The sequence below is a fragment of the Camellia sinensis genome, chromosome 1 (genome assembly GCF_055761805.1).
Source record: "Camellia sinensis isolate YWXY chromosome 1, ASM5576180v1, whole genome shotgun sequence".
NCBI lineage: Eukaryota > Viridiplantae > Streptophyta > Magnoliopsida > Ericales > Theaceae > Camellia > Camellia sinensis.
Window position 1 is genome coordinate 198,442,269 of NC_138961.1, and position 25,115 is coordinate 198,467,383.

At 40.6% G+C, this 25,115-nt stretch overlaps 1 protein-coding gene and 1 long non-coding RNA gene across 3 annotated transcripts; one reads left to right on the top strand and one right to left on the bottom strand.

The window, feature by feature from the left end:
- Positions 1 to 4,862: 4,862 nt before the first annotated feature.
- On the top strand, positions 4,863 to 5,870 carry LOC145822149 (uncharacterized). Its single transcript, XM_082918752.1, has 2 exons — positions 4,863 to 5,331; positions 5,431 to 5,870. Exons 1-2 carry the CDS (start codon positions 4,863 to 4,865, stop codon positions 5,868 to 5,870), a joined length of 909 nt encoding a protein of 302 aa, XP_082774878.1.
- Positions 5,871 to 6,547: 677 nt separating this feature from the next.
- Positions 6,548 to 9,407, bottom strand: LOC145790495 (uncharacterized). 2 transcript variants are annotated; one of them, XR_014329244.1, is made up of 2 exons: positions 9,167 to 9,407; positions 6,548 to 6,831 (listed from the first exon to the last, which is right to left on the bottom strand). It is a non-coding gene; the product is annotated as an uncharacterized LOC145790495 (long non-coding RNA). The 2 variants fall into 2 exon arrangements; XR_014329245.1 differs by having other exon boundaries at positions 9,111 to 9,407.
- Between the last annotated feature and the right edge of the window lie 15,708 nt (positions 9,408 to 25,115).

Here is a 25,115-nt window from a genome sequence, read left to right on the forward strand (position 1 = left end):
AAGATGCGGATTTTCCACTAAACATAGTGGGCTTAAAACATGATTTTGCCACAACAAAGTGGGGTTAAAATGCGCATTTGTTGAATTGTTCCAATTCAAACAACAAGCCTTCATCTACAGGCATTCATGCAGTTTAGCATTTAAACACATAGCCTCATGGCAAGCATGCGAAACATAACATCATGGCAATCATGCTTATGCAAGGTATGCTAAAACATAAAGACTCACCGAGTACTCCAAGCCAAAACAAAAACTAGTTAGAAAGATGCATGATCTTAACTATGTTAAATGACTAATGCAACACATGCGATAATGTAATTAATAGGCTCGGCTACTAATATGGCATATGAAACAACTTGAACAACATGCTATTAAACACGTATTCAAAGAAGTATTGAAATGGCAATGCAGTTTGAATGATGTGTCGAGTCTCGGTGTATGCAAGACAAATGAATGGATGCAAAAGCATAAGGTATGCTAATTGAAAATGTCCCTAATCTAACCATCGAAAGCGATTAAATAAAAGGGAGAAAGACGTAAGGTTGGAAGACACGCACGCACACTTATTACAACATTATGCCCTCGCGAAGGAGGGTCCAAATGAATAAGCTAACTAGCTACGCTAATTAAGCTAACTATTACAACATAATTGAAACGAATTAACTAACTTATTCTAAGCTAATTAAATATTACAAAACGAGTAAATTAGCTAAACACCAAGCTAATTAAGTACAAAGCAATTAAACGAATTAATTAGCTACCACTAATTAAATAAACAAAGCAATTAAATGGCCTTAGGAGGTGAGGGATGCATGCATGCTCGGTTTCTCCACCTGAAGAAGCCACCGCCTTGCCATCGAACCCCTCTGTTTGCACACTTGAACACCAAAGAAGCTACTAACTTCCAAAACACCTCTGTTCCTCTTTTCCATCATACTGAGCAACTTTCTTCATTGATGGCCGGTCGGCTACCAATGGTGGCCGTCGGCTACCATTGGTGGCCAGTCGGCAATTGTTGGTGGCCAGTTGGCCACCCCCGCCCTGAACTTCCTTTTGCTGCAACAGAGAGCAAACAGAGGCAAAGCAGTGTATTCTCAAGGAGTGTTTGTACTGTTACCCTCTTTATCATCACACAAGCTCAAAAGAGTCTAACTTTTGGCCCTCAAACCATTAACTAAGCATTTTCCATGCATGATGGCTAAGGAACCAAGCTTGTACAAGTTTAATAAGTGCAAAACAAGACCAAAACAGCCACCACCCTATCATGCATGATCAAGGGCAATGGAGACCAAGGAAAGTGGCACATTTCATCACTTTGAGTATGAAATGTCCTATTTTCCTCGTGTTTGAATTAACGTCTGATTTGAACACATGCAATGCAACACGAAGAATGCTTATCTTGCTTCTTTTACTTGTCTAATTTTGTTTACTCATTTTAGTTACCGATCCATTCTTTAATCGATTAAGTCCAAAAGTAAGTGTCCTCTAATGGGAGGATGGCTCAAACCACAAGTTGATTTGGGCATGAAAGAGGCATTACACTGTTGGTAATGAACCCTCTAAGGGATTAAACCATTAGGTGCAACACCTCAATTCCACACTTAGGCAAACAAGTGGTTTGAAACCATTTTCAAAGCAAACAAAAGAGTGAAGAATTGAGGGAGATTGCAGAGATTTCAATGCAGAAATGGAGCGCAAAAACAACACTAAAACATGCTTTTAACTCAAAACAATGATGATCAAAGCATTAAAACACTAAGCTAGTGAAGGAATTAACCCTACAACCATGCAATACAAGCCTCAAATAAATTAAGCAGCCCAAAATAGAGCCAAAATAGGTCAAAACAGAGGCAAAAACATGTTGGACTAAAGCTAAGATAAGCTAGAAAAACATGCTAACTCATGAAGCTAACTAGGCATGCAAACTAAGACACAAGGATGGGAGGCTAACCCCTCTAATTTTGGACTTCAAAATAAGGTTTTTACCACTGAAAAACCTCTGAGATTTAGTGGTTAAAAGGCCCAAAAAAAATTGTTTTAAAAGTGAGGAAAGATAGCACAAAAAGCTTAACGAGCAAAGTGACAAAAAGGGTGGACCACCCCCCAACTCAAAAGGCTCAAACCACAATTTTTAGGTCACAAAAATAAAGGTTTTTACACTTCAAAAATAGCCTTAAAAAAATAGCAAAAAGATGGCAAAACAAGTATTGAAAGCAAGCTTAAGCAAGGTAAGTTTTATACCTTTGAAGCACAGTACAAAATAACCACAAATTCAAGTTCAAACCATTTTCTAGAGCTCAAACTACGCTCCAAGGGACTTCAGCTCCAAGGTGGTCAAGTTTGGTTAAGGGTTAGTGTGCAAAAGTATGGAGGAACTAGGCAATCAAGCACAAAATATCAAGTGAGAGAGAGAAAGCTAGAGAGAGAGGGAAATTTTTGGTCCAAAATCTTCTAACCCTCCAAAATACGGAAGGAACCCCCCTATATCTAGAAAATCAAGTCTTGAGCTTATATACATCCTACCATACACGTGTATGAAGATGCAGCTCAGTGAGCAATAGCTGGCACAGTTGGCAAACAAATATCTAGAAAAAGAGATCAATGGCCATCGACCACCACTGGTAGCCGACAGGCTCAAGCCATGGCCGATAGATTCTAGGGCTGGCTGACAGGTCACCCTCTCTTCCAGGCTAGAGGCAACAAGCTCTTGGTCCAAAAACATGCACAAAATAGATAAGGTTTAGAGGCTCAAAGACAAGGCGTTCCGCCGAGGACTTCGGACACTCAAAACGAACACAAACAAGCACAATCATCGAGTGCACAAACGATAACGTCCAAGTCTTGAGGTCGGTTAAAAATGAGGTGTCTATACCTCTGTTTTCAGCAAGTTTTGTTAAGAGTTCCAAAGTGCATTTTGGCATCCTTATTGCATCGTAGACAATCCTAGGCCATTTTTAAGACCTAATAATGAGGATGTGACTTAGAAACACACTAAGAACAAAACAAAAGAAGTTGAGTACCAACTGAGTGTGTGTTTCATTGTGTGTCTCTGTTATGTATGTGTAGGTCACACGCCATAAGTTATCTGATTTGTCTGTTCTGTAAGTGGAGCCATCTGTGCGTAATAACTTTGTAAAGCTATGTTGACATTTAAGTATTTTCTTTTATGATATGATAAGAAATGATTTGTTTTCTGAAATGTTATGCTATGTACAATGAATGATTGTCCAATTTCTAAAATGTATTCGTGGCATCCTTAGCACATGGCCCTTGCCCGGGGGTAATAATACCATGGCCTCATGGCCCTTGCTCGGGGGTAATAATACCGTGGTCTCAAGGCCCTTTCCCAGGGGTACTAATACCGTAGCTCAAGAATGTTACAAGTTTCCCGGTACTAGAGGTTCCTTATGGAACTGACAATCATGATAACGCTAATGGATATATCATGCATGATGAAGCATGAACTCTGATTTCTGTATGTAGTTTGAACAAGAATATGAATATAAATCTATTTCTGATATGAATTCTGATTTCTGAATCTGTTATGAACATCATTCATTTAAACCCTTTACTTTATTATTATTCACTAGGCTTTCGCTCACTATTTATATTATGTATGCAAGTAAGTAGGCGCGTGACTAGGCTTAAGTTGCTGCTTGGAGTGTTTTTGAGTCAGCCAACCACTGTGCCTCCCGAGGAGGTTCCTTTTTGAAAAGTCAAGTTTTGTGAATCGTTAATGATGTTTTATTGTTTATTTTTGCTTATCTGTACGCTGGGCTAAGTCTCTTATGACATTATATGTATAGTGATACAAGTCTTACGGAAGTTTGACATTATATAAGCTTAAAATTTCTTTTCTATCTCATGTATGTCTACACAGCTCTATGGACCTTGTATTTTGTATATTTGCTTCCTCAGCCCCTTATATTTTGTTATTCTGTTAAGAGGCTTTGGGTAATCCCAAGATTAGTGGCCGGTTACATTGCTAAACCTATAGGGGCGGGTTTGGGTCTTGACAGAGTGGTATTAGAGCACATGTTATACCGCACACACGAGTCCATATGAGCTATAGGATGTCATAGTAATTATTAAGGGCATCTCATCTGCATGTGTGAGTGTGTATACTAATTTCTGTAAATGTGAAAACTAAATCTGACCATGAATACATGAAATAGAAATGAATGAACTGTGAATGAATGATCTAAACGTTGTGAACGAACTATTTGCCTATGTTCATAAGTGCTCTATTTACCTATAGCAATGGAATCGTATGAGCCGAATGAAGGAAATGCTCGCAACTTTAACTGAAGCAATGACACAGTAACAGAGGTAACAACCTTTACCTCCTCCACCCCCGCCGGTCCAAGTTGAACTGGATAATAATGACCTAATCAACCTCACTCAGAAATTCATGAAGATAAAACCACCAACCTTCTTTGGTGGTATTAGACCCTTAAAGGAAGAAACATGGCTATTGAAAATAGAGAAACTATTTGAAGTATTCCCGTGCTCCAAGACACAAAATGTCCTTTTGGCCACTTACACTTTAAAAGATGAAGCTCGAAGATGGTGGTTGTTAATCTGCGATAGCAATGGGAACATGACATGGGCTCAATTCAATGAAATCTTCTGCAACTAGTACTTTTCCCAATGCTTCAAAGATTGGAAAGTGTCAGAATTTCAAAAACTAAAGCAAGGCAGGATGTCCGTAGCCTCACATGGTGGATATTGATTATAAAAAGGCGCGAAAATTCGAAGGTGGGATGGATCTGCAAGTCTTTGACCAAGTAGGCGTCTTGAAATTGCCTACCTATGTGGAAGTCTAAGATAGAGCACTAATTGCAGAAGCCACCCTAGTAGCCATGAAACAAGCTAAGGCACCAACAATAGAATGGAGAAGCAAAAGAACTGGCTCCAATTTTCGGAAGGGTCGTTTATCCTTTACAAATAAAAAGCAAAATATCGGATCGTCAAGCAGTTCAAGCCACAATAGTGGGTCTATGCCAGTCTGTTCAGAATGTGGAAAGAAGCATAAAGACACATGTGACCGTGCATTTGGCGCTTGTTTTTGGTGTAGCAAGACTGGCCACATGATTAGAGATTGCCCGTTAAGATTCGATAGTGGTAACCATCCTGTAGCAAGCTTAACCGGATCTACCCCTGTAATGAGGACAAATACAAGAACTAATGCCAGAAGTAATATTGGGAATGAAATGCTAAGACAAGGGAGAGTGTTCGCACTAGTGCCTGGGGATATACAGAATACTAAATCAGTGGTGTCAGATATAATCTTTATCTGTGCTCATGATGCCTATGTACTGATCGATTCTGGTTCCAAGCATTCATTAGTATCGCATGCTTTTTCGCAGAAATTAACTAGACCATTAGAACCTATGAACTGTTTACTATCTGTGTCTACACCATCTGGAGGTTCTATGATATGTGCTTATGTTTATCCGGCATGTGATGTTATGTGTGGTAATATGATATTGTATGTTGATTTGTTATTTCTGCGCATTGATCATTTTGATTGTATTCTGGGTGTGGATTGGTTGGCTAAATACTATGCCACCATTGGCTGTGTGAGTAAATCTGTTGTGTCTCGACCACCTGGTGTGCCTGAGTTTATCTTTACTGGAAATAAGGTAGTTCCTCCACGGTATTTGATTTCGTTTATGAAAGCTAGGAAGTTGTTGAGAAAAGGTTGTCAGGGTTATTTGTGTTGCGTATTGACTGAGTCTTCAAATAGTGCTAGTGTGGAAACTATTCCTGTGGTTTGTGAATTTCCTAATGTGTTTCATAATGACCTACCCGGGGACTTAATTGATAGGGAAATCGAGTTTACTATTGACATAGTACCTAGAACATAACCAACTTCTAAGACTCCTTATTAAATGTTAATCTCAGAACTGAAAGAATTAAAAGTCCAACTCCAAGAATTGTTAGACAAGAAATTTATCTGACCAAGCACTTCACCTTGGGGTCTCTAATTTTGTTTGTTAAAAAGAAAGATGGGTCTTTAAGGTTATGTATAGACTATCGAGAATTGAACAAGGTAACTGTCAAGAACAAATACTATCTACCCCGGATAGATGATTTATTTGACCAACTTCAAGGAGCCCAAGTCTTTTCAAAGATTGACCTTAGAACCAGATATCACCAATTGAAAGTTAAAGCTGAAGACATAGAGAAAACTGCCTTTCGAACCAGATATGGACATTATGAGTTTTTGGTAATGTTGTTTGGGGTAACTAATGCACCTGCAGCTTTTATGGACCTAATGAACAAAGTGTTTAAACAATTTCATGATGAATTTATCATTGTGTTCATTGATGATATCTTGATCTACTCCAAAAGCAGGGAAGAAAATGAACGTCACTTGAGAACTGCTTTATAGATGTTGAGAGAAAAAAAGTTGTATGCAAAATTGTTACGACCCAAACCCGCCCCTATAGGTTTAGCGTCGTAACCGGCTAGTAATCCGTAGATTACCTACGGCCTCAAAAACAAAATTTCAAAATATTTAATTTTATAAGGGCCTGAAGTGGAAGCAAAACAAAAATGATGATGTCCATTGAGCTATGCATACATGATCAACTGCAATAATTAAAACATTCTTAACACACTTTTATATATACATGTACGAAGACATATTTTATATCATATCTCACACACTACGTGAAGGACTTCTAACCAAGTACAAAGATTATCCCAAGCTTGACAAAACAAAATGGAACAAAGCCTCTACATAGAGGCACTCTTGGGTGGCTTGACAAAGAGGCGGACTCTTGGGCAAACTCTAATGTTGATCCTTCAACTGCTCACCTACACCTACATATATATAAATAAAGAGTGAGCTAACGCCCAATGAATAATACCAAAGTAAAGAGGTTATATGAATGAGATTTTTAATTAAGTAATTCATATTTATGCATAATACATGTGAATCCAAGTCAAAACGACTTCAAGTTCAATCCATCATGTTCAAGGTGTACCAGAGGGGCAAAACGACCTCAGGTCCAAGTTCTCATTCGTACAAAACAACCTCGGGGTCCAAAATACTCATTCGTACATAACGACCTCGGGTCCAAAATACTTGTCCAATAATATTACAAAACGGCCTCGAGCCCAATCATAATACTGAATGACCTCAGGTCCATCATTTCCATATTCATATCTATGCACATATTTATACTAAACGACCTCAAGCCTATCATTTCCATATTAATATCTATGCGCATATTTATATTGAATGACCTCAGGTCCATCATTTCCATATTCATATCTATGTGCATATTTATACTCATGATCATGACCGTATTCGTATTAAGACAGCCTTAGGCCCATTTGGTGTCCTTGACACACATATTAGACAACCTTGGGCCCATTTCTTATCAAACATATTCTTTGCCAAATATACAGAACGACCTTTAGGCCCATTTCATATTCATTCAGAATGACCTTTGGTCCATGTAATCAAATATACAAAACGGCCTTTAGGTCCATGTCATATTCTTTCAGAATGACCTTTGGTCTATGTAATCAAATGATTTCGTACTATTTAATTTCATTACAGAGTCTAGCACAATCAGACGAATAGAATGCTCAATTATAATTCGAATTTACAAATCCAGAAAACTTACACACGAGTAGTATTTAAAAATAGCATATATGAACATATCTTTACTAAAGTATTACTCAGAGTGTTCAGATGCCTGGTTTGCCCTTGTAGTTAACCCTACACAATTCATAATACACATAGAAATTTGGTCACAATACAATTTATTTCGTTCTTAACTTGTTTAATCCTCTTAGGCTTCTTTTCTACTCTTTTAATTTATTTATAATGTTCAATATATGCCTAAGAGTGCTTAGGAATAAAAAAGAACGGAAATCGGGACATGAAATGGCTTTTAGACTTTTCTGAAACAGGGTTCCTCGCTCGAGCGTAACATTGGTTGCTCGAGCAGACCCCTTGGTCTGCAAAAATACTGGTTGCTTGCATTTTACGCTCGAGCGGCAACTTCTCTGCTCGAGCAACGAAGTCAATTTATGGGCTTTCTAAAATGTTGTTTGTGCTTCAAAACATAACTTTAAATGACACAACTTGCATGTTTTGTCCTATATATCAACCATACAACTTCTAATATGGTTTAATGCCAGTTCTACAAGATTTGAAGCTCAAATCTCCAAGGATTCATCATACAAGCCCAAATTATTTCAAATTCATTTCCATGACTTCATAACTCATGCACATAAATTCTACATTTCATGGATTGTGCATGCATGTGAAATGTAGACTCTAATTTCATCTCAAATGATAGAAATGACACTCAAATTCATGAGATTCAACAAAATTATGTACACATGTGTGATTTGATGCCAAATTCTCCATGTTTCAAAAAATCATCTTTCTTTGTTTTATTAAACATAACTTGAAGCTATAAAGCCCCTTCCAAAAATATTTACTTGTATGAAATTTAATTCAAAATCAAACTAATTTTTTATTCTCAAATATAAATTATTATTTATTTCCATATTTGTCCAAATTTAAATTTAATTTATGTTCTTCATATCAAGCCCAATTCCAAACTCACAAATTCTAAAACATTAATTAAACTTTCAAAAATAATCTCAAAACTTGGGTTCATACATGACTTGTCTAAAAACACACAAACTCTTAATTAGTCAAGAAAATATGATCAATTTTAAATCATTTACATCAAAACTCCTTTAATTTAAAAATTGAACTCATTTGTTCATACACTCATAATTTTCTAAAGCTTAGTTCTTACTTTATCAAAATATGAAATCAATTCTAAGAAATCTATGATGCATGTAAATTTACATCTCATATATATCAAAGTTTCCAAACCCAAGCTCAATTGAAGAATTACAATTATTTCCATATTGATTAACCTTAACCATGTTCATGGATTAATTCTTTAATTTCTCCAAATTGCATGCATGCAAAAATAAGACTCAAATTCATATAAGATATGCAAAATCAAACCCAAAATAATTAATTTCTAAGTTAATTCCCATAATCATGAACCTAACTCATTTTCTTGCTAATTTATTTTTCATTGCATGCAATTGAATCTAATTACCTCTTAATTTCAGCTTCTAGATGATTTATCCACAAGATTGAGCTTTAATTTCTTACCCAAAACTTTTAATTTGATGAGTTTCTACACAATTTCTTGAGTCTCTCTTCAATTCTTCATTTTTTCCAAGCTTTTCCTTATCCTTTCTTCACCATTTCCAGCACATGAGTTCTAAGATTTGAACTCTCTCTCTCTCTCTCTCTCTCTCTCTCTCTCTCTCTCTCTCTCTCTCTCTCTCTCTCTCTCTCTCTCTCTCTCTCTCTCTCTCTCTCTCTCTCTCTCTCTCTCTCTCTCTCTCTCTACAATGCTTTCTCTTCCTTTCTCTAACTCTTTGTTTCCAAATTCCAGCACATGAACTCACATATTAATATATTTATATATATCATTTGTTGCCTTCACCTTACACGTGCACACATACAAAATATTCCAGCACAAACCCACCTACATTTCTCAGCTCACCCACACCCACAATTCTAGATTCCTCTATAATGCAATTTATGCTTAAGATTAATTTAATTAAGCAACATTTAATCTTAATAAATCTTGATTAATACATAATTAATCACAAATCCCACATAATTTAATAAGGCTAATTTAACTTTCATTAAGGCCTAATAATTATATTTAAATTTATCATTCTGAATCAGATTTTTAATCAAACCCCCCAAAAGGTTCCAAATATTAAATTAAACTTATTTCCAACCTCAATTTTGGTTTCTTAAATCATTAAGACTTTCAATTTCAGATTAAACTTCAAAATTTTCATCAATAAATTACGTATTTAAATTGGGCACTTCATAAGTAAATTTAATTCCGAATAATTACAATTCCAAATCCTCATAATTTAATTCACTTAATTAACTCCAATTCGGACCTAATTAATCAAATCTCAATTTTACTAAACTGAATCGAATATTTAATTAAACTCTCATATGGTCCGATACTTGAAATTAAACTGAATCAACTCATCAATTTTACCTCCTTAAGCCATTTGGACATTCAATTTCTAATTCCAAATTAAATCCTTATTAAAATCAAATACGAATCAGACTCCAATAATTTCCGTAAATCCCAAATTACCTTAGAGTAACAACCAATTAGAATCCAAATCTCCTTAATCAATTAAACATAAAATCACATACATAATGAGGTTGGTTTAATCTAAGATTTATGCTAATTAAGCTCAATTAATTCCTTACGAATTGTTATTTTGCCAAATTTCACTGTAGGCTCCAAAAATCATGTTAAACACAAATATGAAATCGATTTTGGTTTATAGCGCCTCTAAGGCTATAAATTTTCAGTTCAAGGTTCCAATTGCGACATATTTTTCTACACCCAACATATATAAATTCATAATCACATAAGAACTCACATAATTTAACATACAAATTCATATCAAACACCTAATCACATGCGTAATTAAGTTTATTACAAGTTGGGTTATCACAAAAGCTATCTAAATGTGAATTTTGGCTTAACAACGTAGCATTTTTGGGACATGTGATTGACAAGGATGGTATATCAGTGGACCCACAGAAAATTGAAGCCATTGTAGACTAGCCAAGGCCAACCAATGTATCTGAAGTTAGAAGTTTTCTAGGACTTGCAGGTTGCAGGTTACCACAGAAGATTTGTGAGAAATTTCTCCAAGCTTGCCTTGCCACTCGCTCAACTAACTCAGAAAAATGTACCATTTGATTAGAATGATCAACGGGGGTCAGCCTTTCAAGAACTGAAAACTAGACCAGTAACTGCACCAATTCTGACCTTACCTAACAAAACCGATGGGTTTCAGATTTACAGTGATACTTCCTACAAAGGTTTAGGATGTGTACTAATACAAAATGGTAAGATGATTGCTTATGCTTCTCGGCAACTCTGACCACATGAAAAGAGCTATCCGACACATGACGTTAAACTAGCAGCTGTGGTGTTTGCCTTGAAAATTTGGTAACACTATTTGTATGGTGTGACTTGCGAGGTGTATACTCACCATAAAAGATTGAAACACTTCTTCACCCAAAAAGAACTGAACATGAGATAGAGGCAATGGCTTGAATTGATCAAGGATTATGACTTGCAGATTTTGTACCATCCAGGGAAAGCAAATACAGTGATAGATGCCTTGAGCCGAAAATCTATTAGAAATTTGTCCTGTTTGCTCACTAGTCAAAGAGAGTTATTATGTGACTTGGAAAAGAATGAGATTGAAATTATATTGTGTGAACAGGGCGGAATCTTGGCCGCCATTTCTGCTCAATCGGCAATCATTGAAGAGATTAGAGAGAAACAACTGCAAGATAAATTTCCGAAAAAGTTTGTGGATGACATAGACTCAAAATCGAAGCCAAGATTTGTGCTCCTAATTGTTTGGCCTTGAGAAAACGTGTTATGATTGAAGCCCACACCTCTAAATTTTCTATGCATCCAGGAAATACAAAGATGTACTATGATTTGAAACAAAATTTCTGGTGGCCGGGAATGAAGAAAATCATTGTTGATTTTGTGGCTCGATGCTTACATTGCTAACAAGTTAAAGCTGAACATCAACGAACTGCTAGATTGCTACAACCGCTTCCAATACCAGAATGGAAATGGGAACATATCACGATGGATTTCATTGTGAGATTACCTCGTTCTCCTCAAGGTATGGACTCTATGTGGGTAATTGTTGATCATTTGACTAAATCCGCACATTTCTTACTTGTCAAATCTTTGTATAATGCGGATAAGTTGGCTAACTTGTATGTTAATGAGATTGTGAGATTACATGGTGTGCCAGTATCTATTGTATCTGACAGAGATCCTAAGTTCACTTCAAGATTCTGGCAGAGTCTACAGCAAGCTCTGGAGACTGAATTGAGATTAAGCAATGCTTATCACCCATAGATAGATGGCCAATCTAAACGGACCATTCAAACATTGGAAGACTTGTTACGGATATGTGCCCTAGATTTCCAAGGCAGTTGAGAAACCTACTTACCATTAGCCGAATTTGTGTATAACAATAGCTACCATTTGAGTGTCGATATGGCTCCTTATGAAGCTTTGTATGGTAGGAAGTGTTGTTCTCTGATTTGTTGGGCCGAGGTAGGTGACAGACCATTGTTGGGACCGAAACTTGTGCAAAAAATAACTGAAAATGTGAAATTGATTCAACAAAGATTGAAAACTGCACAAAGCCGCCAAAAGAGTTATGCGGATGTCCGAAGAAGAGATCGAGAATATGAAGTCAGGGATCATGTATTTATCAAGGTAACTCCTATGAAAGGCCAGCCGCAGTTTGGTGTAAAGGGCAAGCTAGAACCGAGATATGTTGGGCCATATGAGATTTTAGAGAAGATCAATCCGGTGACATATCAGGTAGCCTTACAGCCAGTCATAGAGCATATGCATAATGTTTTTCACGTATCAATGCTCCAAGACTATTTGAGGGATCCATTTCATGTTATTGAGCCAACACGTATACTTTTGAAGGATGATTATACATATGAAGAACGACCAATTCAAATCATTAACCGAAGAATCAAGATTAAGGAACAAAGAAATTCCATTGGTGAAAGTTGATTGGTAGAATCATGGAGGAACGTATGATACATGGGAAACAGAAGAGGATATGATGAAGAGATATCCAGATTTGTTTTCGTTGAACCCAATAGTTTTTCAAAACGAAGGTAATTCGAGTTTGAAGGACCAAACTCTTTAAGGGAGGAAGATTGTAACAACCCCGACCCATGATTAACGTATACACTATGATTAAGTATGTCTAATAAGAAATTAAGATGAAATCCTGAGTTAATTACATGTGCATTACATTGTTTGTGTTTCTATCTATCTATCATAGAAGTATCCATTTGCATTTCTGTTTCTTTTTGTGAATTGAAGGCCTTATCGGCATCCGATCATGAAATTGGCTTGATTTATGTGTTATTTAGGATTTTTAGAATTTTATGATCGGTTTAATTAGAATTCAATTTGGAGTGATTCACTTAGATTAATTAATGTTCTTTTGCTTAGATATAATTAGCCACATCTAATGAAGCCTATATAAGGCTCCTTATGTGCCCACTTATTCATTTTCCTCATTTCAACACATCTTTGAGCTTATATACACACCAAACATGAGAGAGAGGGAGAGTGAGAAGAGGTTGTGCTCAAGCTTGGGTAGAGAGAAGATCGAAGAGAAATCAAAGGGATTAAACTCATTTTCTTGAAGAATTTGAGTCTTAGGTAAGAATTCAACTCATTTATGCAACCTTAAACTCATTTTCTTGAACAATCAAAGAGAATTAAGTTGTGTCAATTAAAAATTGAACTAGAAGTGTAGAAATTAAGCCATACCATGCATGCATGCACTTCCATCACATTTTTTAGTTTGAATTTGAAACAAATTTCATATGCATGTGTCTATCATGACTTGGTTTTGAGAATTCATCACATTTCTTATCATTTGACCTTAATAGATCGTGTTTTGGAAAGTCTAAGTTCATAGTAATTCATGCAAATTATGTTCATGGCATTTTCATAAGTTTCAAGTTGACTTTTGAACAATGGGCATGCTATTGGGCCTTGATTTTATGAAATGGTTTTGAATTCAAGATGTGTTCCAAGTTTATACAAGTTTCCTCAAGTTTTTGGCCCAAAAGGATGAGTTTTAAAGTGTTTGCTTCGAGTTTTGAGCTTAGGAGTACAATCTGGAAATTCCAAATTCTGCTCTTTCGCTTGAGAGACTACTATGTGATCTTGCACTTCCGCTCGAGCGATCAAAAGTTGGCTCGAGCGTGAAATGCAAGCTCCTAGAAGTTTACACATTTTGCAGACTGCTCGAGCAACAAGAGTTGCGCTCGAGCGAGGACCCCAGTCTCATGCTCGAGCGACCGTCAAGCAGAGAATTCACACAACCCGTACTTTTCAGAGTTTACAGACCGCTTGAGCGAAAGAAGTTGCACTCGAGCGGCACCTCATGTGTTTGTATGTCCGCTCGAACGAGGCCCCTGTTTTCAACAAATTTTATTTAGAGTTTCAAAGTGTATTTTGGCATCCTCATTGCATCATAGACATTCCTAGGTCATATTTAAGACCTAATAATGAGGATGAGACTTAGAAACATACTAAGAACAAAACAAAATAAGTTAAGTACCAACTGAGTGTGTGTTTCATTGTGTGCCTCAATTATGTATGTATAGGTCACGCGCCACAAGTCATCTGATTTGTCTATTCTGCAAGTGGAGTCATCTATGAGTAATAACTTTGAAAAGCTATGTTCACATTTAAGTATTTTCCTATATGATATGATAAGAAATAATTTGTTTTTTGAAATGTTATGTTCTGTATAATGAATGATTGTCCAATTTCTGAAATGTATTCGTGACACCCTTAGCGCATGGCCCTTGCCCGGGGGTAATAATATTGTGGCCTCATGACCCTTGCCCGGGAGTAATAATATTGTGGTCTCAAGGCCCTTTCGCAGGGGTAATAATACTGTGGCTTAAGTATGTTACAAGTTTCCCGGTACTGGAGGTTCCTTATGAAGCTGACAAGCATGATAACGCTAATGGATTTACCATGTATGATGAAGCATGAACTCTGATTTTTATATGTAGTTTGAACAAGAATATGAATATAAATCAATTTCTGATATGAACTCTGATTTCTGAATCTGTTATGGACATCATTCATTTAAACATTTTACTCTGTTATAATTCACTGGGCTTTCGCTCACTATTTATATTATGTATGTAGGTGAGCAGGCGCGTGACCAGGCCTAAGTTGCTGCTTGAAGTGTTTTTGGGTAAGCCAACCACTATGCCTTCCGAGGAGGTTCCTTTTTGAGAGGTCAAGTTTTGTGAATCGTTGATGATGTTTTGTCGTTTGTTTTTGCTTATCTATACGCTCGGCTAAGTCCCTCATGACATTATATGTATGGTGATACAAGTCTTATGAAAGTTTGACATTATATAAGCTTAAAATTTATTTTTTGTCTCATATATGTCTACATAGCCATGGCTCCATTTGGGAAAAGTTATTTGAGGCTTTTTGGCTATTTTAGCTACAAAAAACAAAATAGGCTATTTTAGCCACAAAAAACAAAACATCACATCCAACCCATAATCATTACACTCTGCTCTCAGTAAAAAAAAGCAAAAAAGCCAAAAAGTCCTTCCCAAACCAAGCTTTTTAGCCCAGACTAAAATAGCCAAAAAAGTCAAAAAGCCAATCCATTTCCCAAACGACACTTTTGTATATTTGCTTCCACATCCCCTTATATTTTTTTTATTCTTTTAAGAGTCCTTGGGTAATCCCAAGAATACTAGCCGGTTACGTCACTAAACCTATAGGGGTGGGTTTGGGTCATGACAACAGCTCTGGTAATGTAACCGCCGATTCGGTGTATCCATCCTCTATGTCTGGAATGGAGTTGACTCCTTGCGTTTTTTTGAACAGCTTCTCTAATTTGTTGACCTTGAGCGTGGTTGGATCAATCTCGAATTCGAACACTGCCTCAGTTTGATAAACCGAGGCTTTGGAAGCTTATGCCAAGATGGGTTCTGCTGGAACTAGGAAGACCGAAATACCCTGGGTTTGCGAATCTTGCACAGTGGCAGTATTAGCAATTGCACCTGGCACAGGGATAGCCGCAGTGGGTACATGTGATGCAAAGGCCGCTGCTGGCTGCGGTTGCTATTGCTGTAGCCTGGTTATAACCTCAGCCTGACGAGTTGCATCATGTTGTAATGTCTCAACTTTCTGTTACAGATGAAGTATTAATTTCTTCATATTTTCCAGGAGATACTGTGCCATTGAAATAGGTGACCATTCCTGAGCTGAATTGAAAGTAGATGACTATTCCTGAACCGGACTGGACATAAGTGAGCTAAGGGGTGACTGTTGTAAGAACTGGACTGATGAGTTCTGTCTAATCCTTCTTCTCCTTGTAACCGGTGATAATGAAGCAAACACGGGCTGTACCCAGACAAGATCTCTAACCTTACACAATCTTTCGACTCGGGTCCAGAGTACTTGGGGGATATCAAAACCTTCCAAAGCTATGGTTTTAAACTACCTAGCAAAGAAATAAAGTAAAAAAGCAATAATCAGAAACCGCACAACACTTCAGCTAAGATGTTATTAACACAGACATGATCAAAGCTGTAGAACTGCATTCCACACTGAATCCTGCCCCAAAACAAATACCAATTGTGCAACTGATATGCACATTCTTGTATAGTTTCACTGTAAAGTACATACCAGTTAAAAGAGAGCCAAAACACCCCTATGAGAAGGGTAGGGTTGCCCTGTCCTAGTTGTGTGATGAACTAAGGTTTCACTATTTCATTCAAGCTGTTTCACGCAATCCTGCATAAGAGTAAGCATCATGTCCTAGTTTGGAACAATCACTATGGCTTACTATATGCAACTAGGCCAAATGATCAAAAGGGATACCTTAGAAAGACTACCTAATATACCTTTCACACCTGACACCGAGAAGTGAAAGGAGGATCAAATGGTACAGCGGTAGTCCAGATCTAAGAGTTGTGTTTCTAGCATGGCAGAGCCCACGACCAGTCAGCCTTTTGGCAAACTTTTGGGCAAGCCTCCAACAAACCGTCTAAGAATAGGAGATGGAAAACATAGTGACTTAAAGTAATAATGCAAATGCAAATGCAAAGAACATATCTATATAGATAAAATTTCACATCATGAATTTCAAATCAAGTTCTTTAAATTCCCCAGTAAAGTCGCCTGAAACTGTAGCTTGCTTTTCGTGCTCTTTTCGGATACAATAGCCCTACAGTTCGGATTCTCATGATTCTGAATCTAATTTCACAAGTACAATGTGAAATAGATAAACACAAATGAGTCCAAATTCAGCAAATCTTTTGGAAAATCGATTTTGAATCAAAATACCAAAAATAGACTGCTTTGCCAGATTACAGAGTCGCCATCTAAATATTTTTGAAAAATTTAGGAAACCCGAGACTCATGCCAAAGGTCACTTATCCGTCATCACCAAAGTGTCTCGACTCGGGAATTTAGGTACGAGAGGGAAAGGTCATGAATTGAGCACCCCACTCGCCCAATCAAAGATCGGCCTCTACTAATCATGATGTGAATCTTATTTACATTATATGCTCTTGTTCTGATTATTAAACTAATTTACTATGTGTTGCACACAAGTATAGACTAATTTACAAAATTTGGAACACTTTTTATAGGAGTCGAATTTTTGGAATAATCAGAAGCGTACTCTAAAAGACAGACTTTACACGGCTATACCCTGCACTATAAAGATGCCGAATATAATAGATAGGCCGAATAGATACTGAGCTATGGAGCCGAGTAAAAAAGAGGATAATGAGTGACAAGTGGGCTTAGCCACGAGGCCCAGGAAAGAAGTATAGATAAAGGAACAACAGGCTAAGAAAGGTATGTGAGAATTATTGTGCTTAACTTAGAACACAAGCATTCTTGAGTGTGAATTCTGACTTGTCCGTCGGAGTGCTAATTCCGGCACCCCCGACCGGAGTGTTTATTCCTTTTCAGGTGACTAGAAGAGGATCACGAGTGTTCTCCAGGATCAGAAGAGTATTTCCAAACCACATCTCCACAATTGGCGCCGTCTGTGGGAATACTCAAGCACATCCATGGCAAGCGTGACGGAAGATCCTCCGACAGTCACTGTCGACCCTATACCGCAAGATGAAACCACTCCAACAAACTTGCTTGGAACAGAGACTATCGCCGCAAGACGTGCCTTGAATTTCGCCACACCCTCGACTTCAGAGCACGAGACAATGCAGGCGATCATGGAACAAGCAAAGCAAAATGAACAGAGGTTGGAGAACATGATCACTGAAAATGAACGACTTCGAGAAGATTTGGCCTTGGAAATGGTGAAGTCCGAGCAAGCTGCGCGCCTAAATTTGGAACGATCTCCGGAGGCAGGTGCGCGACAACCTCGAGCATGACAAGACACTGATAGCGACTCCGACTCATTATCCCCGGAGCCCAGGAAGAAGGGACGACATGAAACCACCAGCTCTTTCGAAGAAAGTCCCCGTACAATGCACAAGCAAATAAGGAAAAGTTCGGATGAAGACCAACATGATCCCTTTGTACGATGGATTGCAAAGGCTGTGCTACCCAAGAAATTCAAAGCACCGTCATTCACCTTGTACGACGGCAAATCAGACCCCACCAACCACATCCACCACTACAAGCAGGCCATGACATTGCATGCAGACGACGAGGCCCTCATGTGCCGAATATTTCCCAGCAGTTTGGGACCATTGGCGGTCAGGTGGTATTATAAACTGGAGCCGGCTTCGATTATAACCTTCCACCAACTACAGAAATCCTTCAGGGCCAGATTCATCACCAACGAAGTCCAGCCAAAGCAAGCCGACTCTCTCTGGGCAATGCAAATCTTGCCAGGAAAAACACTAAGAGCATATTCGGCGCGATATTGGGAATGCTTTAATCTTGTTGATGACGCCTGCAACGACTCCATGGCCATCACCGCCTTCAAAATGGAATTACACCCAGATAGTGCCCTCCGTAGTTCCTTGACTAAAAGACCCCCCAAAACAGTTTGGGGGTTGATGAAGAAAGTGGAGGAATACTGTAAAGTGGAAGATGACGCCTTGCGGGTTAAAGCCGGACAAGTGGCCAACAAAACAGCCCCTCTCGAAATTGCTCAGCCAATAAGTTCCGCACCACCTCAGAGCCCTGAACCACGATAGCGGGCTAAACGAGACAAGAGACGGGATTCTCGCCGATCCAGCGATCAATGCCCACACCAAGCAAATGAGCAACTGCAGGTCGATAACATGCGCACAAAGCGCGCCGACAAGAAATATATGGAGCTGTCAGAGCCAATCAGCTCGATTATGTCCAAAATCCAACATCTTCCGTTCTTCAAATGGCCGTCCAAGATGGTGGGACTTCCTGACACGAGAAGGCGGGATAGGCGTTGTGAATATCACAAAGATCACGGTCATGACACGGACAGTTGCTATGCCTTGAAAGACCACCTTGAGGAATTGGTGCAAGATGGTCGGCTCTAGCAACACGTCCGAAAGAGCACAATCAAAACTGTCACCCTTCGGTAGGAGTCACCTCCCCTCGACGTTATTCATATGATATACAGCCTTCCAACGCCACGAACCATATATGCAATTCATTCAGCCCCCCAGACGCAACGCACACAAACAAAACAGCCCCACGAAGCTCCGAGCATTACCTTCAACGATTTCGATCTTATCAGCATAACGCTCTCCCATATTGATCCATTGGTCATTGAACTACACGTGAACTGATTTACCGTTGAACGCGTCCTCATAGACCAGGGGAGCACTTCGGAGGTCATGTATTACGAGACCTTCATCAAGCTCGGCCTTAACGAATTAGACCTGTCTCTGGCTCCTCATTCATTATTCGGCTTCAACGCAAATTTGGAGTACCCGTTGGGGAAAATCACGTTACCCGTTCGGGCGGGTTCCTAAATGGTGGATGTGGAATTCTTGGTCGTCAAGCTCCCTTCGCCGTATAACCTCATCATGGGGCGAACTTGGTTGCATACTATTCAGGCTGTGCCAAGCACCTATCATCAGCTGCTACGCTTCCCAACCGAACACAGCGTTGAGCAAATTCGTGGTTCCCGGCAATCCGGACAAGCATGCTATCTCCTTTTTGGAAAGACACCAACGGAGACGCAGGCCAACTCCACTGAAGTGACCAAGCATGACAGTCTCGACGATGTCGGACGGATCCCTGTTGAAAAGCCACGGAAGCTCTAGGCGATACCAGCAGCAGCCTCCCAAGACGAATGCTTAACGCGTCCAGCTATGCCGCTACACGCCGAGAAAGTTGCTCCTGAAGGTATTTCAGGATGATAGGAGGCCGGTTGATGGAAAATTAGGCACGCGGCCTTGCTCCTAATGCACTTGCGCAAATTCTATCATTAAACCGACCTGTGGGGAATGATATTGGTTCTGAATGGCTCACTATCTACACTTTCCACTTCTGTAATGAAAAGATTCCTGTTTACTCACTGTGCAATCCAGTTCAAAAGTGTTCCAAATAAAGCCTCCGAATTCGGAGCCCCATCGGTGCATGACGTCCTTGGGCCGATAAAGCCTCCGGATTCGGAGCGCCCTTCGTGGATGTCACAATTGGCCAAATAAAGTCTCCGAATTCGGAGCCCCATCGGCGCATGACGTCCTTGGACCGATAAAGCCTCCGGATTTGGAGCGCCCTTCGTGGATGTCACGATTGGCCAAATAGTCTCCGAATTCAGAGCCCCATCGGCGCATGACGTCCTTGGGCCGATAAAGCCTCCGAAATTTGGAGCGCCCTTCGTGGATGTCACGATTGGCTAAATAAAGTCTCCGGATTCGGACCCTATCGGCGCATGACGTCCTTGGGCCAATAAAGCCTCCGAATTCGGAGCGCCCTTCGTGGATGTCACGATTGGCCAAATAAAGTCTTCGGATTCGGAGCCCCATCGGTGCATGACGTCCTTGGGCCGATAAAGCCTCCAGATTCAGAGCGCCCTTCGTGGATGTCACGATTGGCCAAATAAAGTCTCTGGATTCGGAGCCCCATCGGGCATGACGTCCTTGGGCTGATAAAGCCTCCGGATTCGGAGCGCCCTTCGTAGATGTCACGATTGGCCAAATAAAGTCTCTGGATTTGGAGCCCCATCGATGCATGACGTCCTTGGGCCGATAAAGCCTCCGGATTCGGAGCGCCCTTCGTGGATATCACGATTGGCCAAATATAGCCTCCGGATTCGGAGCGCCCTTCGTGGATGTCACGATTGGCCAAATAAAGTCTCCGGATTCGGAGCCCCATCGGCGCATGATGTCCTTGGGCTGATAAAGCCTCCGGATTCGGAGCGCCCTTCGTGGATGTCACGATTGGCCAAATAAGGCCTCCGGATTCGGAGCGCCCTTTGTGAATGTCACGATTGGCCAAATAAAGTCTCTGGATTCAGAGCCCCATCGGCGTATGACGTCCTTGGGCCGATAAAGCCTCTACATTCAGAGCGCCCTTCGTGAATGTCACGATTGGCCAAATAAAGTCTCCGAATTCGAAGCTCCATCGGCGCATGACGTCCTTGGGCCGATAAAGCCTCTGGATTCGGTGCGCCCTTCGTGGATGTCACGATTGGCCAAATAAAGTCTCCGAATTCGAAGCCCCATCGGCGCATGACGTCTTTGGGCCGATAAAGCCTCCGGATTCGGAGCGCCCTTCATGGATGTCACGATTGGCCAAATAAAGCCTCCAGATTCGGAGCCCAATCGGCACATGACGTCTTTGGGCCGATAAAGCCTCCAAATTCGGCAGACCAAATAGTGCCACCGAGCGACGCTCAAGGGCCGAGTAATATTCCGAATTCGGAGTGCCCTCCAGAATGAAAACATTTACACATCGAAGCAGGGATATATAGGTTGAACCAGTACAACCGCATGAACAAGACAAAATGTTCCAACATACAAAAATTCAGAATGAGACAAACTTTTAGAATGAAACATTTTATTCGATCAAACAGTGATTACAAAAGAACGCAATCTGCGATTCAAAGCATTACAATGTCTATTCTCATACGCGTTGCGTTGATACAAGCGGCAACCCCGAATCAGAGAGCACCCACAACTTGAAATGCTTTGATCTGACCGCGCTTGAATCCACGATTCACAACGACGATATAATCACCCTTGAGGCGGGGACCTTTGGCACCATAGACAACGTCAGGGCCAAGATCCAAGACAAGAAAGGAATTCCCCACGAAAGCAGCAATGCTCAATGGTCATGGCACTACATCGTCCTCATTTCTCGGTCGCGATTGCGAAGAACTTCGCCATTGCTGTTTCTCCCGTAGAGGTGATCCGCTTTGACGACTTAGAGGCTAACGCTTTTCCTATTTTTTGAACGCCCTACCTCCCGCGCGAATGGGTTCTCTGCTGCGATCCTTTGCAATGTCAAGCTCAGCCAGAGTCCGAGCTTCTCCTTTGCTACTGAAGAAAAACGCCATTCAACATTCACACTTATCTAACCCCACGCAACAAAATCATTTTAAATCGAGTCTGAGCACAGTAAACGAAGTCATTAGAGTGAAAAGTCCGAGGCGATTTATTTCAAAAATCCTTGCAGTGGCCCCCAGGCGATTTCATTAACATTGAACTCCAAAAGACGGACGCCGAGCGATATTAGCCGTAGCCACTCTATGTACCAATCTTTGGCCTTTTTGTTTTTGGGGTTAAAATCGCCTGATTATATAAACATCAATTATAGATGGGCTGACTGTTTTCGGATTCGGAGCCCCTGGTGCATAACACCTTTGGGCCGGTTAAGCCTTCGAATTCGGAACCTCATCGCCGCAACTAACCTTGCATGACACGCCAAAATATATTTAGTGAAGAATGCTCATGACAAGCCAGCATATAACCGTTCGGAACTAAAATGCCTAGTTAATTCGAGCCGGTCAATGTTTATACAATGAAATGCATGCAAACACGTGTGTGCCGAATGAAATTTACAAAGAAATACTTAAAATAGAACGTTTTATTCAATCAGGCAATAATTACATAGTTATGAACGTGATCCGCGTTCGAACGTTACATTGAATATTTTTATGCGGCGTCGCCCTCATCCTCACTCTACTCGACTTCAAAGGCGGAAAACAGAAAATGGTTACGTTGGTACAGTGGCAATGCCGAGTCAACCCTCGCTGCTCGGAGAGCTTCCTCAGCCTGAAGCGCCTTAATCCAACCATGCTTAAATCCACGATTTTCGCATCGACAAACTTCCTCGGCAAGCTTTTCCTTGGTTTTCTGTATCCCTACTTTTCGGTCATCGTGGAAGCCTTTTTCATAGGCCCTCCCCTTCGCGGACTCCATGGCGAACATGCTCGCCGTATCGCGATCGGCAAGCGCGGTGCTGATAAGCCGCTGGGTGACCCTTTCTTCCACGATTGGGTTAGCCTGTCCGACGGGTTGTGCCTGAACGGCCTTGGCCTTCCCTAGCTCACGCTCAGCCGATTCCAAGCAAGCCTCCAAGCTTCGGATGCATTCATCCCTCTTCTCTATTTCTCGGCGGGAAGCACAGAGACGCATGCCGATTTCGTAGGCGATATAGAGCCCCTTCACCGCACCGTGAATGCCTTCACGAAACACTTCGTAGTCCTGTCGACCTACCATCGACTGCTGGACCTCGGGAGGAAAAATCTGTCGAGCAAATTCGACTGCCACACTCGAATCTCGAATGATCAAGTCCGCATCTGTCATGGGCCTATTCCCCACGAAGACTGCAAAACTCAATGGGCATGGGTTCTCACCGGGCTCCCTTCCAAAACGGGGTTGTGGGGATTTGCCCTGTGGCTCCTTGTTCCTCCTGGGTGACCTACTTTGATGACGAGGAGATTGACGTCTCTCCCAATTCCTCAAAATCCTACCTCCCGAGCACGAACGTTCGCCACTTCGATTCATGTCTCCTCCCAACTCAGCTAGCGTCCTCGCTTCCCCTTTGCTGTTAAAGAAGAGTCTATTCGACATTCGCTCTTGTTTATTCTTTGTCAAAGACCTGGACTGAGTTGCTCACTGAGCACTTAAATAGGACCTTCATTCATAGATTCCCTACGAGGGCAGGGCCTCCAAGGCAATCTAATTAATATCGAAACCTCAACAGCCCGAAGCCGACAGAGTCGTGCCCCCATCAGATACTGATTCAGGCAGTGCTAACTTCTGCCGCTTCACAAATACACTCGTCAATATTGTACTATTCGACGTCTCAAATCCATGAGGCAGCTGGGGCAATGACAGATTCATCAATCTATTCGGCTTCAGTGCCGCAGCCGCTTCACGAATACACTCATCAATATTGTACTATTCGACGTCTCAAATCCATGAGGCAGGTGGGGCAAAGGCAGATTCATCAATCTATTCGGCTTCAGTGCCGCAGCTGCTTCACGAATACACTCGTCAATATTGTACTATTCGGCGTCTCAAATCCATGAGGCAGCTGGGGCAAGGGTAGATTCATCAATCTATTCGGCTTCAGTGCCACAGCCGCTTCACGAATACACTCGCCAATATTGTACTATTCGGCGTTTCAAATCCATGAGGCAGCTGGGGCAAGGGCAGATTCATCAATCTATTCGGCTTCAGTGCCGCAGTCGCTTCACGAATACACTCGTCAATATTGTACTATTCAGCGTCTCAAATCCATGAGGCAACTGGGGCAAGGGCAGATTCATCAATCTATTCGGCTTCAGTGTTGCAGCCGCTTCACGAATACACTCGTCAATATTGTACTATTCGGCGTCTCAAATCCATGAGGCAGCTAGGGCAAGGGCAGATTCATCATTCTATTCGGCTTCAGTGCCGCAGCCGCTTCACGAATACACTCGCCAATATTGTACTGTTCGGCGTTTCAAATTCATGAACCAGCTGGGGCAAGGGCAGATTCATCAATCTATTCGGCTTCAGTGCCGCAATCGTTTCACAAATACACTCACCAATATTGTACTATTCGGCGTCTCAAATCCATGAGGCAACTAGGGCAAGGGCAGATTCATCAATCTATTCGGTTTCAGTGCCGCAGCCGCTTCATGAGTCGATTTACTAGTCCTATTCGGCACAAAAAGTCGATTTACTTCGGATAAATTGAGATTAAACTAATATAATAGCCAAGATTACACTGTTATCCAAAGTAGTGGACGGCAAAACCTTTCATTAATATCAAAAACTGCGTACAAGTAACAGTGAAACGGGAAGGAAAATTTCATTAATAAATTGAGCTCAGATAGTAACTAATTTATACATAAAAATTACCTTGAATCCACTAAACAAAAACGTACATTGAAATTAAAGATACTTGATAAAACTAGAATGTCTCCCAGATCAATTCTCGGGATCAGACTCAAGTGGCTCAACGTCCACTTGCTCGTATGGAATTGGTAAGGCCAATGTAACTCCAGCGGCAGCAAGGGCTTTGAGCCAC

Bases quoted from the DNA above. Each gene is read 5' to 3' on its own strand.
- LOC145822149 (XM_082918752.1), top strand. From the start codon at position 4,863: ATGAAACAAGCTAAGGCACCAACAATAGAATGGAGAAGCAAAAGAACT. The intron at 5,332-5,430 runs GTTCCAAGCATT...CACCATCTGGAG, and splicing joins CTATGTACTGATCGATTCTG to GTTCTATGATATGTGCTTAT.